The sequence below is a fragment of the Solea solea genome, chromosome 18 (assembly GCF_958295425.1).
Source record: "Solea solea chromosome 18, fSolSol10.1, whole genome shotgun sequence".
Lineage (NCBI taxonomy): Eukaryota > Metazoa > Chordata > Actinopteri > Pleuronectiformes > Soleidae > Solea > Solea solea.
In genome coordinates this window covers 12,650,769-12,665,441 of record NC_081151.1, presented here as the reverse complement: position 1 = coordinate 12,665,441, position 14,673 = coordinate 12,650,769, and the positions used below count along the sequence as shown (strand labels likewise).

The window sequence follows — 14,673 nt, the reverse complement described above, 5'->3', positions numbered from 1 at the left end:
GACAAGTTGGAGGGGGAGGAGGAATAAAATGTGAATGAGGAAAGTTTTTTTTCCCTCCTTTACCAAGCCAACAGCTGTAGTTCTTGGAAATGGGCCCTCTCGGGTGTCCCTCCCATCCCCCAGTGTGCTGATGGTGTGAACGCTTCTCTGCTCTTGCGTTGGCTGGTTTCAAAGGGGAGGGAGGTGCATTTCAGCGCTCAGCATACCAAACCAGGCCCCAGGCTCATTTGAACTAATTTAATGTCACCACGCATTTTTCACTGTGACCCATCAGTTGGTTTTTGTGAAGGGACAAACAACACATTACTGAAGAAGAATCCATTACGTTAGTATTTTAGTCACAAACTCACCCAGAAGTTTGCTCCAAGTTGATAACATGCTACGAGTCATTTAAAGCTATGTTTTCTCTGCTTTTTTTTTTTAACCAAAGAAATATGCTTACAGATGAGCATTTCAGCTGTGTCAAAAGGAATCTGCTTCCATATTTGCATCTGAGAACATTATATTATGTGACATTCATGTACATATGCCATGTCCCCTGCAGATTGCTTGGATTCAGTTAATACCCTTAAAGAGAAACAGTTGTGAAAAGTAAGACCAGCAATTGGTGTGATGAGATAAGGTGATACTGAAACTAAAAGTAAGTGACAACTACTTTTGTTTTTAGAGGTGGTAGTTGTTTTCAACTGATAAGAACTTATCAGAAAGATAACGGGTAACAACTTTTTTTTACTTGTCAGTCTCAGTTTCTGCTTGTCGAGATTAAAACTCAGCCACAGAACTAAAACAGCCTGCTGCTTTTAAAACTTTGTCCAAGGCTCTTTTGGACAGTGGACATATTAATAGTGAAATATAATTTCAGCATTTTAAAAAGAAAAAAACTGGATGTAGTTGATTATTTTAGTAAAACGCTAACTTTTGCTGTGGTTTGGCCTTTCATATACATGGTAAATGTGGCTTAGGTCTCTGAAAACGCACATTTTGGAGAATTGCGAAGAGTGTTTGTCTTGTAACGTCACACGCACTATGTCATGTTAAATTCTTTGAGGCCAGTTGAGTCATGGTGTCATAGCGAAATTTGCGTTCATATTAGTGTTGCTAATTGGACTTTTTAACATGTTTACACGTACAGTTTATTTTTGTCCTTTGCCTTCTGTAACAGCTTGTGTTGTTTTGTCCGTCTGTGTTCTGATTGGCCATAAAAGCGCCACAGCTACAGTTATATCGCCACCTGTTGACTTGGTGTGCATTTGACGGCACAACGGAATGGACAGAATTATTTTTAAAAGTGGAGGAGAAAACCTCAATTTTCAAAAAATACACAACCTCTGGGCCTTAGATTAAAAAATAAATGTCTGTTATTTGTGGGGAAATGTATCTGTAGAGACTTGGATAATAGACGGCTTGATATCCACATGGTACATGTGTAACTAGAGCGAGCAGCTGATTAGCTTAGCATTTAAAATCTGGAAGAGCAGATGTGTTCTGAATATTTCAGACAAAGCTATTGGTTGTTTTCTACTTTTTTCCACTTATAGTATAAAACACATTTTAATAATTAGTAAGCTTTAAAGGTTTTAAACCTTTTTTGTTTTTTTTAATTTATATTTGTGCTGCATTTTCTTGCTGACCAACTGTGAATCATGGGTTTTCTTCCGACAAATGTTGACGACCAATCACACTGCGCAACAAAATATGATGTGTGTTCGACATAAATACGGAAGTGTGTCATTTTAATATGTGCAAAATACAGGAGCAACACAAGGACACATGTAGACTAGTGGAGCCAGGAATCGAACCCACAACCTTCCAGTTGAAAGTTGAACGATGCACTCTACCATTGACTCTCCACATTTTTTTAAATACTTTTACTGCTAAAACCTAAGTACATTTTATATCAGAAAATTACTTTCTATACTTAAGTACAGTAAATGTCATAAGACTTGTTCAAGTAATATTTGTAAAAGGTGGCTACAACTTCTACCAAAGTCTTTTTCTCCTAATAAAAATACTTTCAGGTACTTTATACAAGACTGAAATCAGACTTTATTTGTTCGATCTTATCAATGGACAGGGTCACTTTTTAATTTAATGCTAAGCTTACCATCTTCGGACTTCTGAAAATGTGCGGTTTAATAGCACAAACCAGCTACTCTTTGGCTGTAGGGCAGGATGATGTTCTCTACCACTGTCTCTGTGATTAGAGCTAAATAGATCATGGTCATGTTAACATTAAAAAAAAACAACAAAAAAACAGGAAGCTTTCCCCTCCAAGTTCCTGTTGAAAGATCAATAGGAAGTGTGTTGCTATGGCTCGAGGACAAAGCAGTATCCTAGTTTATTTCTTTGTGTTGGCACAACAGTGACACTGACTAACTGTCCGACAAAAAAAGTGTCATCTGGTAGAGTCATTTAACCTGACTTCCTGGCAATTGGCCCCCCTTTTTCCCCTCACAGTGCTTTTAGTTCACCATGACAACTGGCAATCAGGCCACAGGAAGTGGGTCAGCCAGGGCCATCACAAAGAAGAAGAAAAAACTGATTTTTTGCTTATGTGACATACTGCACCTTCACAGCAAATCATCACGTGTTTCAGATTGAAATATAAACAAGGGGAAGTGAAAGGATCTTTTAATGCGATGATGATCAATCAAAGCGTACAGTATCTGATGATTTTAGTATCTTTCCTGTTTCCTCAGATAAAGAGGGAAATTCTCCTCAGTGGAACTATTCTAGATAAGTGAGTGACTCCCGTAGAAACAGTTCACAGTAAGGATTGCCCAGGGTATTACATCTCATTGTCCGTGGAAAATGATACACTAAATGATTTCCACCCAGTTGACAGTTGGTGTTAATCAGCATATTTGAAAGTGGTAGTTCAGGTTTTTTGAAGTGTATGCTGGAAACTTTAGTTTGTAAAACGCTTGTTCTCCCACACCAATAGTGTGTTGCAAACAATCCTGCTTGTTATGTTATGTGAGGTTTTTTTTTTTTTGTCTCAAAGAGTGTGATTATCATGTTTTTAGTAGTTTTTGGTGGTTATCTGTGAACTCCAGATAGTTATCTGCTTCTATTATACCGTAAAAGCATTAACTATAGTTCATGTAGTACACTTGCAGTTGTGTCACTTTTCCTTCTATAAAAAAAAAAGAACTGCTACTATTTGGCAAGGTGTTCATAGGAATACTGAGTTCAGTTTTGAAACCTTCCACTTCTTCTGTCCTGAGTTTCATGGAGAAAACGTGATAGCAGTGGTAAACCATATGACACCAAAACCTGGAGCCTTCTCTGCAACCCTTTTCCCTCCAAAATGATCAAAGGAGTTGAAATGTGCTGAGGCAGCATGCTCTGCTTCAGGCCCATCCAGGAAAGCACAAAAGATGTTCCAGTGAAAATATGATCACCCTTTTTTTTCTTTTTCTTTTTTTTTTTTTTTTGCGCCTAAGCCAAGAGGACAAACTCTGTGCAGCTCAACCTTGAAAGATGAAGAGATGATGAGTCAGCACATGGCCAGAGAATACAAGCTTTCCTCCCTCCACTCCAGTGACAGTGTCAAGGCTTATCATTACAATGACCTCTTGATCCATTTTGGTTGTATTTAGGCTTGATTTGAACTATTTTAATGCAGTGTAGCATTCGTTTGACTTGTAGATTTAATAAAATGTAAGCCTTTTTACATTATTTATTTTATAATTTACTGAGGTTGTTTTTTTAGGAGACAGTTTTGTTAATCTATGATAAGTTATTGAGTTAATAACTTTAATGTTTGTGAAGAAGAAGAAAAATTGCTGTGGCTTGACAATAACGTTCTATTCTATTTTCTAGTACATATATATGCACATGCACATATAATTCATATTCACTAATGTCTGAAACATTAGTGAATATGAATTATGTGTGTATTGTTTATGATGTGCAGAGTCCATAACTTGTTGTCTCTCAGTTTGATAATTGACTCCGTTTATGTATATTCCCTCAGGGGTTTTGATGATAATGCTTGATTTTGGCTTCTGATCCTCTCTGCTGCTTAAACAAGCACTTTAAAGAAATTGTTCAGTTCATTGGGGGTGTTGTTGTAAGAGGCACTTACACATAATCAGTGTTTTACATACAGTTGACTGTGCTCTGCTCTCTTATGCTTAGAACTATTGAAGTCTACCTCTGCTTATGTGTTCACCATCTTTAGAATATATTAGCTGTTTTAATGGTACATTGGATGGGCAGCCGTGGCCAAATGGAAAGGAAACTTGGCTTGTAACTGGAGGGTTGCCGGTTCAAATCGAGACAGGGACACTCTAAATTGACTCCAGCCACGCAGGGGGAGCACATCCAGTGTACTCCGAGTGCCAGTCCCAAGCCGGGATAAAAGGGAAAGTTGCATCAGGAAGCAGAAGGGCTCTGCCAAATCAAATATGCAGACCACGCATGTGAGGGAGAAGCCGAAATGGGGGGAAAAAAAGCCTTCTTCTTTTTCCTGTGAAAACTAATGTTCGGGTTTGCTTTGTAAAACGCTCATTCTCCCGCACCAAAGCCCAAAGAGAATATCATCCTCTTTTGGGGGGCTACATGAGCACAAGGGAGCCACTGGTCTACTGCTAAATGATTGTGTTACTTTTTACTATATTTACTACTGTATATCTGAACAAAAGGATTTGAAACCTTGCATTTTAACTTACTGATGGAGGCAGCAGTGGATCCTGTGTGTTGTGTTTTCTATTCCTATTTTCTCTATAGACTTTGAGATAGACAGTCAGCTTTATGTAAAACGTGGACTATTTTGTCAGTATCCCATACAAGCACGCTTCAAATTACATGAATTACAGAGTTATTTGAAGCATCCACATTTAAAGTGCGGCCCAAGTGTTAAATAATAATGAATAACATATCATTACACCACAATTATCTGTTTTGGGGCTTCAGTTGCAGTGTTTCCTTTGTGCTGGGGAATCCTTTATAAAAGCTTACAATGTTTTATGTGGTACAGAAAGTAATCTATTTAAAACTAGATTATTTATACATCAGACATCAAGACAGCAGGAGTTGTGTTGCATTACCCTTGTGAGTGACCTGACAATGGATGAGCTCAGTCAGCAGAGAGTTCTTTCAAGAACAAATGTTGCTTTTCCATCTTTTTCCCCCATAAGATATTATGGTAACATGGCAAACTCTCGAGCAGGACCTAAATTACAAGGCATCTCTGGGGAGTATACTTTATAAAAATACTGTTGTTGACATTTACTGTATGACATTGCACATTCTGTGGCTGGCTGGTCATGGCTCATTGTCTGTGTAGTACAGAGCTTTCAACTCTACACCCAACTATCTGGGTGGCGTCATCAGAGCTTTAAGATGATTATAAGCTCTCTGTGTGTGTGTGTGTGTGAATGTGTTCCTTGGGGTTGGTGAGGTGGTGGTCTAGAATCTGGAATGGCCAATGAAGTATTGTGAAGACAATAAAGAAAGTGCCATATGCTTTCAGTGGCCTAAAACATGCAAAGTTTGCAAAGATATGCAGTCGCCAAAGTACTGTAGCTGTCTGGGTCAGTCAAAAATTCCAAGGTATAGGCCTATTCAGGTTAAGCCTTAACCTCTAATGAGGACTAAACAGGACAATCCTCCACTTTTGACCCCACAGACACGTCATACTAAGAGACACAAACCTGCACCAAGGCTGCTTAGTTTCTCACAGTGTCAGTACACTCAAAAGCAACATTTTTGTTGACATTGACAACTGTTAAAAGAATCAAAAAAATCGTCACAAAAATCAATTTGATTTTGGGCCAGTACAAACAACAGAAAATTTCATCAGAAGCCATTCTCATCATTACGAATTATGCTTCTCATAAACAGACAGACACATGCAACATAACCTCAGTGGCAGAATGCTTGAGTTAAAAAAAACAAAAAATGCCAACGAAGTGGGCTGAGACCTGAGAGACAGAGTGGGGAGGAGGGAGGGGACGTGGAGATTCTGACACCGAGATGCAGCTATATAATTTCAATACTTTACACTAAACTGTAAAGATTTGCACCTGGATCAACAAATAAAATACCAGATACACCTGGTTTAGGGGGTTTGTTACAGTAATTGACATTTACTTTGTTACATTTGTCACATTAGCAGCATGTTTATTCAGCTCAACTTTGTGTCCAACCGTGTTACTGTTATGTTACTACTACAGACTGTTTACAAGCATTATATACTGTCATATGATAGTTAATGTGCTTATGAAATGCTAGTCAGCTCAAAAACAATAATCCGTTGATAACATGATGTCTCACAAACACAGTGCGTGACGCAAAACCAATGAGTTTAGAAGCATCTCCTTTGTGAGTTATCTTGTTTGTGCCAAACATCAGCCTTGATACAAATGAAGTAAAGCCGCGTTTATTATTTCCTTCACCGAAAATGTCAAGGAAAGTTTTGGTTTCTTTCCGTATGCACACTGGGTAGTAGAGGAACAAAAGATGATAAAACTGTTCCAAAGCCAGATGCAGAGATACACACTGAGGGTCACAGGCTTGTGGTTTGCTACCAACAAGCATCATCTTTGTCTTTTATGAGACCTTGTGAATGTGCCCACTGTAAAGATAACAGAAAGTCCACACAGTGCAAGAGATAGACATTACAAGAAGAGGGGTGAAGGTGAAAGTGAAGGTAGCAGACATGTAGAGGGAGAAGAAATGAAGAAACAGAAATCAAAGTGCTGACTGCTCTGCATAAAATGATACCCAAGAAAGTAAAATAAGCTTATTTCCAAGATTGTTCCCATTTTTTTTTGTCTAAAAAGAAATATACTCTTGTCAAGCAAGTTCTGCACTAGAAAAAGAATCTCTTAATAATATATTACAGCATACTTTCAGCTTTAATTACCAGTAACAAGCTAAAACAATGGTTTTTATGAAATCCTTGTGCGTTAAGTCTGTGTTATATACAGAAGTAAAACTCACGGATTGAAAGTTTGCTGACCCCACTGACAGATTCTTTTTCTTTAAACGAGAAAATCAATGTAAGAATATTTGGGTTATTTCGAGTAGGGCTGTTTTTGCGGTGTGGGGTGAGGAGAAATAATTTATTTGGTTTGCTGTGTTGTGTATTTTAAGCTTTTTGCAATCTTGTGATTTAGAACTTTGTAAACGAGTTAGCCCCCAAGTGTGAGCCCACTTCCTGCCTCAGAGGCACAGGAGGCCTGCGAGAACAAGTTCAGATTCAGAGCAGGGCTCAGCAAAAGCTGGAATGTAAGAAAGTAAAACAGAGTTCGTCATCTTACAAGTTTTCCTCTATGCTTTTTAAATGCAGAAACCATTTCAAATAAAAAGTGATTTCATTCACTAACCCCGCAGAAGTTTGGACTGGAAACCGTGCAAAAAAGGAGAATGCCATATTGCTGGTGGCTTTAAGACCTGGAAAAGAAATTAAGCCCACAGATATGTGATCCTCATGAAGCTCTGAAGTTTCCTATTAGTGTCCTGGAACTGATGCCTGTGCAACATTTCCACATGTAATGCTGGGCTATAGTGACCAAATTCTTCATTCTTCTCCATTCGGTAATGTCTGCTTGCAAACCAAATGATTCTGAGAGCAAGATTTGGACCGATTAGTCTGTGCAGTGAGGGTGGAAGGTTTAGGCGTCAGGAGTTTGATGGCTCTGAAAAATCGTTATACTGCTCTGAAGTACAACTGTCATGAGAGGCTTTTTTTAAACACTGTTGTAAGTGGCATATGTCATTTTTTTTCCCATTGAAGACTATTCTTTTTGTGAGCTTGGACAGTGTCACTTGCTCCATAAATACAGTTCTGCTCAAGTTTTTTTTTTTATATATATATTTCTCAGATGTGTACCAAGTATGTAGCATCAGTCTTTTTTCCTTTTACTTTATCTATTTATCATCACCTGACTTGATGACTGCATTACTATTTATGTCTTTATTTACTGTTTGCACTGCCTTTTTATGTTTTTCCTGATTTATTTTATATACTGTCTTGTCTATTTTGTGAACAGCTGGACCACTGTACTTAACTATGGGGATTAATATGATAATAAGTATAGTCTTATCTTATTCTTAAAAGGTCATTTGTGGGGGTTTATACATATAATATATATACACTACCAGTCAAAGGTTTGGACACACTTCCTCATTCAAGTAAATGGAAAGGTGTTTCCAAATCTTTGACTGGTAGTGTACATGTACTGAGTATACACTGTTTTTTTTCTCCCTCTCTAGGGGTCGCCACAGCGGATGATCCACATATTTGGCATTTGATTTTTACACAAGATGTCCTTCCTGACACAACCCTCCCATTTATCTAGGCTTGGGACCAGCACTAGGAGCACACTGGATATAGCCCCCCCATAGCGGGGATCAATTTAGTGTCCAAGTAATGATGGGGAATGGGTACGTTGCTCAGGGGTACTCCAGCCCTTGATTCGAACCAGCAACCCTCCAGTTACAAGTCCAATTCACCTTCTGCTTTGGAGAAACAAATATTTCTTTGGAAAAATATTTGTTTTACTTTTAATGGTATTAAAATCAAATTATACAACACCTCAGAATGGCAACCTCATACAGTATAACCTCATATAACAACCTCAGTAAAACATTGCAATAAATGGTCTGTATTTATATACTGTAGCTCCTTTCTAGTCTTGATGACCACTCAAAGCTGCTTTACACCATCAGGAGCAACATGGGGTTAAGTGTCTTGCCCAAGGACACATTGACTTGTAAACTAGCGGAGCCGGGAATCAAACACACATCCTTCAGGTTGAAAGATGACTTGCTCTGACACTGAGCCCCAACAATAAACAAAAAAAAAAGTATTGAGATTATCTTTCAAAAAAGTATTTCAGCTAAAGTTGCTTGTGGATTTTTTTTTATTTATTCTTTTTCACTTTTTGACCAATTTTATGAGAAAACTGTCTTGACTGATCTAGCCATGTATTATCAACAGACTCCCTACTTCTGCCTCTTTAACTTCTGATTTACATCTTTAAATCTTTAGGAGATATTCTTGTCTTGATTTATAATGAGTTCTCAACTTACCTTTAATATTGTAATGTGTGCACATATTATACTGGTCATATTTTCAAACCATTACAGTATTTACTTCATGTGTTTATGTATGTATTTACACAACAGGTGCATTTGCATCGTGTCTGACTTGACATATGTTGTGACATATGTTCCTGTTCTCTTTGAAGTCGTCTTACAATCTCCTTTTAATCTCATCAGGAGACTGAACAAGCTGCTGTTGAAACCAGGCTACACAGAGACCAGCCGACTGTCACTGTCTGCCAGCAATGCTGAGCACCTCTGGGATTAACGCAAATGCAGCGCAGGCCTCTTTTATCACAGCTGGCCATGTCAAATACACACAACCTCTGACCATCATCATCACAAAGTAAGATTGAAGCATAGGACACTTGTTAGGGCTGCAGAATCAGAATTATCCTTAGTTTTTTTTTCTTATTTGGGGAGTCACTGACAGGGAAAAATGTAGATTCTGTTCGGTTTAGTGTAGGCCCCCAGGTCTCTTTTGCCTAGGGACCATGAAGTCCCCTGAAACATCCCACACTGATCCGGTTTAAGTTGGAGATACGTTCATCATTTATGTCACTTTGAGGCAGCGGGAAAGAGACCTTTATAAACTTTATGGTCAACATTGTCTCATCTTGTGTGTACTACTCTGTCGCGACTTAACTTTATTGGCCAGTCTAAATTATCTCTATTACTTGGACCAAAACCTCATTATGCATTACATTGATGCATTAATAAATAATCCTTTGGACCATAAATGTTTTTTGTCTACAGAGCAAAATGATTCAGTCTGAATTATTTCTTTTTTTATGTGAAGCAAACAATCCAAACAATATTCACTTCTAAGAAAGTGAAAAACAAATAATCTAAGAACTTGTTTTAATTTTAAAATAAACATTCAAACCCATTGATGGATTACAAAATGAGTTGATTAATTTAGTTATCAGTTAGTCGTTGAAGTATGTGTATATACATACATTATCTTTTACATAAATAAATTGTGATTAAGTGATCCAGTGTGGGTTAATCGTTCTTCCCACCATGTGGATGAAATGACAAGACTAAACCGGTTCATTCGTGGATGGGCGGCCGGTTCCAGCTGGCTGCGTTGCCTTGGTTACGAGCTAGCTATAAATACTGACGACACTGCGCCAGCTCTTACTCCATTTTCAAACGCATCAGCGGGGCTTCAGCGTCAGTGGCCGACTTCTTTCTTTCGGGCTTTTTTTGTCTAATGGGCAAACTCTTTGTAAATGCTTTTTAAGGTGAGCGAAAATTGTTTTCCTTCGGTGTCATACAAATAGTTGTATTATACTTTAATATTTGCTGTGTGATATTAGCAACCGTTACCTTAAAAGCCGGCTCAGTAATGGCGTCTTATGAAAAGAACAATGGGAAGGACGGTAATTGAGGGCTGTTACGTTTTTATTGTCATGTAACTTAACTTCAGAACCGTGTGTAAGTGTTATCCAACAGTACAACGTGGCTGGGCATGGCAGACTGATTTATCAGTTAATAGTTAAATTGTGTGTGTAGGAACATGAATTGACGTATTACCGCGAATGACATTGTGAAACCTCAGACTTAAACGTATCAACGCAAGATTTTGTTCGTTTAAGGTCTGTTTGAGGGTATTTTGAACAAACCACATCGAAATGAAATAGCCCGTTAGCCTCATGGCAGACCGGGCTCGAGCAGGAACCGGCATAATGACGTAGGCATCATGTCGTGGTCGCTGATTGGTTCGTTTACGTGACGATGTTTTTAAGATATAGGCGTATACTTTAGTGATTGGATTAAATCCTGAGTGGGCGGGATTTGAGCGCATCGTCATTTCATTGATTTCCTTTTTCCCCCCTTTGCTGCGTATGTGATGACAGGAAAATGGAGCGTTTTAAAACACTTTGATGGCTGATGTATGCTTTTTAAATTCGATTACACGAGATTACGTGATGTAGTTACGTTTTTGTGAAAAATAAAAATATTCTAAATAGTATTTGTCACATTTACACTATACACCTCTCACTATGGAAACGACACGAGGAAGTGCAATGGCACAGTATCATTGCACAGATGTATAGAAATACTGGTGGGATGTATAATTGCAATGATGTGAGATGGGGCTGAAAAAAAAGTGTTCCAGAATACCCTGGTGTTACAGTGTAACAATGGTGGTTTGAAGAACATGCAAATGTGCTCATGACTACACTGTTAAACAGTTAAGTCAAGTGATCAGTACATTTGTTCATAGTGTGAGACCAACCAAAGAGCTGCTAAGTAGTTGTCTTATCAACCCGCACATTGAGTTTCACATAACGAAACCTAAATACAGGCGAAGCATATCTGAACAAGCTTTTATGCATGATGGGAGTTGGAAAAATTGGTGTATTGATAAAAGGCAAGTATGGCTAAGTAGAAATCCAGTTTCTACATTTTAATGCACAGTAAAGAAAAAAGGAAATGGTGGACAGAAGATAAAAGGCCACAATCCTTGACTTGATGCAAGTAGAAAATATTATTTTGACAAAATATGAGAACACCATTTTCATGTCTCAATTTGTATTCTTGCTTGATGCGCTTTATTTGCATCATCCAGTTGCACCATCTCATACTATTGTGGTGGTATACTGACTGCTTATCTCAGTGAACTAATTCTCAATATTTTACAATAAGAGCAGTGGATGGAAACAAACATAAATGTGCATTCTCTTTTACCATATTTAGGAACATTTCATCAAAGAAATGTGATACATTTTAATTGAAAGCTATTATATGACTAACTGTTATTTCTTGTCTGCAGAATCTTAACTCTTGGAAATCACACACTGGCTTCTCAGCAGGCCCTGGCCTTGAGTCTTATTTGAAGGGGTTTCAATTCACTGGTGAACCACCTTGGCTTCTCTGCACCTGAGGAACAGCAGTACTAAATCCCAGTTCTTTCATATTCAAGTAAGTGTATCATCGCAGATTGTGTGCTTGTTGCTGTATTATGTTGTGGTGTACAGATTAAACAAACAAAAAAGTGTTTGAGCATTAGTTGTGTTGCGCTATGTGAGAACAAAATAGGCTTCAGAAATCAAGGACACAAAAGACACTGTTCTCAAAGCTGAATGTAATCTCAGTGTGCCTCCCTCTAACAGTTTACTGGTGAGTAATCAAAAGGACCTGTTGTGACCATGAACACTGCCACTCCCACCGAGTTTGAATTCCCATTCCTGGAGGAGGGTTTCACCGCCCGGGATATTGTGGAGCAGAAGATTAATGAGTCATCTCTTACGGTAAGGTTCCATTGATAAAGGGACACACAGATTATCTGTTTTCGCCCCCTCATTATCTCCTGTGTCCTTGGTTGTTGCAAATTGTATCACAAATATCACAATGTACATTTTATTCCATAGGAAAAATGTCTATAATAAGTGAGATTTTATTCTTTGCTTCACTTTCACAGGATGAAAGGGATGCCTTCTACGTCTGTGACTTGGGAGATGTGTTGAAGAAACACCTGCGCTGGGTGAGGGCCCTGCCTCGTATCACTCCTTACTACGCTGTCAAATGTAACGACAGCCGGGTAGTCCTTGGGACACTGGCGTCCCTGGGAACTGGCTTTGACTGTGCGAGCAAGGTGTGTTTTGAAATTATGTCCACAGCATAAAATAAAAAACAAACTTGACGGTTTGCTTTGGTTGACAACTTGTCAAACTTATATTTTCTTTTCTGACTGTTGGTATTTTCCCCCTGTAGACAGAGATTCAGCTGGTTCAGTCTCTGGGAGTGGATCCAAGCCGAATCATCTACGCCAACCCCTGCAAGCAAGTTTCTCAGATCAAATATGCTTCTGCTCATGGGGTCCAGATGATGACCTTTGATAGTGAAGTGGAACTCATGAAAGTTGCCCGTTGTCATGAAAATGCCAAGTAAGATTTTAGATCTGTGTTATAAAAACTTGACATTTTATTTTAATTCCTCTGCTACCTTATCTGAATTGTTGTCCTTTTAAGTAATAACTCTACTTGGGCCTTGTACACAGGCTGGTGCTACGAATTGCCACTGATGACTCAAAGTCCATCTGTCGCCTGAGTGTGAAGTTTGGGGCCCAACTCAAATCCTGTCGAGGTCTTTTGGAGCGAGCTAAGGAGCTGGGGCTGGATGTGGTTGGTGTCAGCTTCCATGTTGGCAGTGGTTGTACTGATGCGAAGACCTACAAGCAGGCCATTGCTGATGCTCGCTGTGTTTTTCATATGGGGGTGAGTTGTGATTAAAATACATATGCAGCTAATTTCTGAGTTTTTGCATCAAAGTAAACTAAGATTTAATCTTATGACATTTAGGATGAGCTTGGCTTCAAAATGGATCTCTTGGACATTGGTGGTGGATTCCCGGGCACAGATGATGCTGAACTCAAATTTGAAGAGGTAAGATTAAATACTTAATGTTTTAACTAATTACATGAGCTGGTTCGTCAAGGGCTGAACAAAATATATTTTCTCTCTCTCAATAAAGTAAAACTAGGAGGTTTTGCTAACTAACGTTAGCAAAAGATTACATTTTTCCTGACAGAATAATGTGAAAACTTGTTATTCTCTCTAGATCACAGCTGTTATCAACCCTGCCCTGGACAAGTATTTCCCCGACACTGGTGTCAAGATCATTGCTGAGCCAGGGCGCTTTTATGTAGCTTCTGCATACACACTGGTTGTCAACATCATTGCCAAGAAGGTCATCATGGATGATGAGTCAGTCTCTGATGGTAACAGACTGGATTTAAAATAATTGTCATGATTTCCTTATATGACTTTATTCCGACCAAAATCACATTTCTCGGTCTTAAAATTATTTTTGCTTGCTTCAGATGAAGATGAAGGGACCACTGACAGGACTCTGATGTACTATGTCAATGACGGAGTATACGGATCTTTCAACTGTATACTCTATGACCATGCTCAGTGTTTCCCAGTACTGCATAAGGTAATTGGAAAAGCAAGACTTGGAACATGCATATAATCAATCAAAGAAATTGTCACGATAGAAACCTTCTCTCTTTTGCCCTCCCCAGAAGCCAAAGCCAGATGAAGTCATGTACCCTTGCAGTATCTGGGGCCCTACCTGCGATGGACTGGATCGCATTGTTGAGCAGTGTTTCCTGCCTGATCTGCAGGTGGGCGATTGGCTGGTCTTTGAAAACATGGGTGCCTACACCGTAGCTGCCTCCTCCACCTTCAATGGATTCCAAAGACCTGACATTCACTACGTCATGTCCCGTCCTTCCTGGTGAGTTATGTCACAGAAGCCAAAAGTAGTCTAATCGTTTTCTGTGCATGTCATGGTCCATAGAGAATCTAACTTTGGTCGGCATTGTCTTTTTCAGGCAACATGTGCAGCAGATTAATCTCCAGGGAATGCCAGCTCCTGTGGAAGAGTCTCGCCTGTTGGAAGTGACAGCCTGCTGTGGCCAAGAGAGCAGTTTGGAGATGCGCACCAAGCCTTGTCAGGCCCGTGTGCTTTAAATGCCGAGTAATGTCGCGTCACTAATTTTCAATTTGGAGAATGTTCTCTTTGGGGAGATTTTTTTCCTTCCTTTTGATCCCAATGTATGAACATTTAAGGCCAGTTACTTGACAGGAGGAGTGGGGAGTG

General features: G+C 39.0%; 1 protein-coding gene across 1 annotated transcript; it reads left to right on the top strand.

Moving 5' to 3' along the window:
- Positions 1-10,168: 10,168 nt before the first annotated feature.
- LOC131445248 (ornithine decarboxylase 1-like) lies at positions 10,169-14,673 on the top strand. Its single transcript, XM_058616187.1, has 11 exons — positions 10,169-10,304; positions 11,840-11,988; positions 12,180-12,317; positions 12,488-12,661; positions 12,781-12,953; positions 13,067-13,283; positions 13,368-13,451; positions 13,627-13,786; positions 13,889-14,004; positions 14,093-14,307; positions 14,405-14,673. Exons 3-11 carry the CDS (start codon positions 12,216-12,218, stop codon positions 14,541-14,543), a joined length of 1,380 nt encoding a protein of 459 aa, XP_058472170.1. The 5' UTR covers positions 10,169-10,304; positions 11,840-11,988; positions 12,180-12,215; the 3' UTR covers positions 14,544-14,673.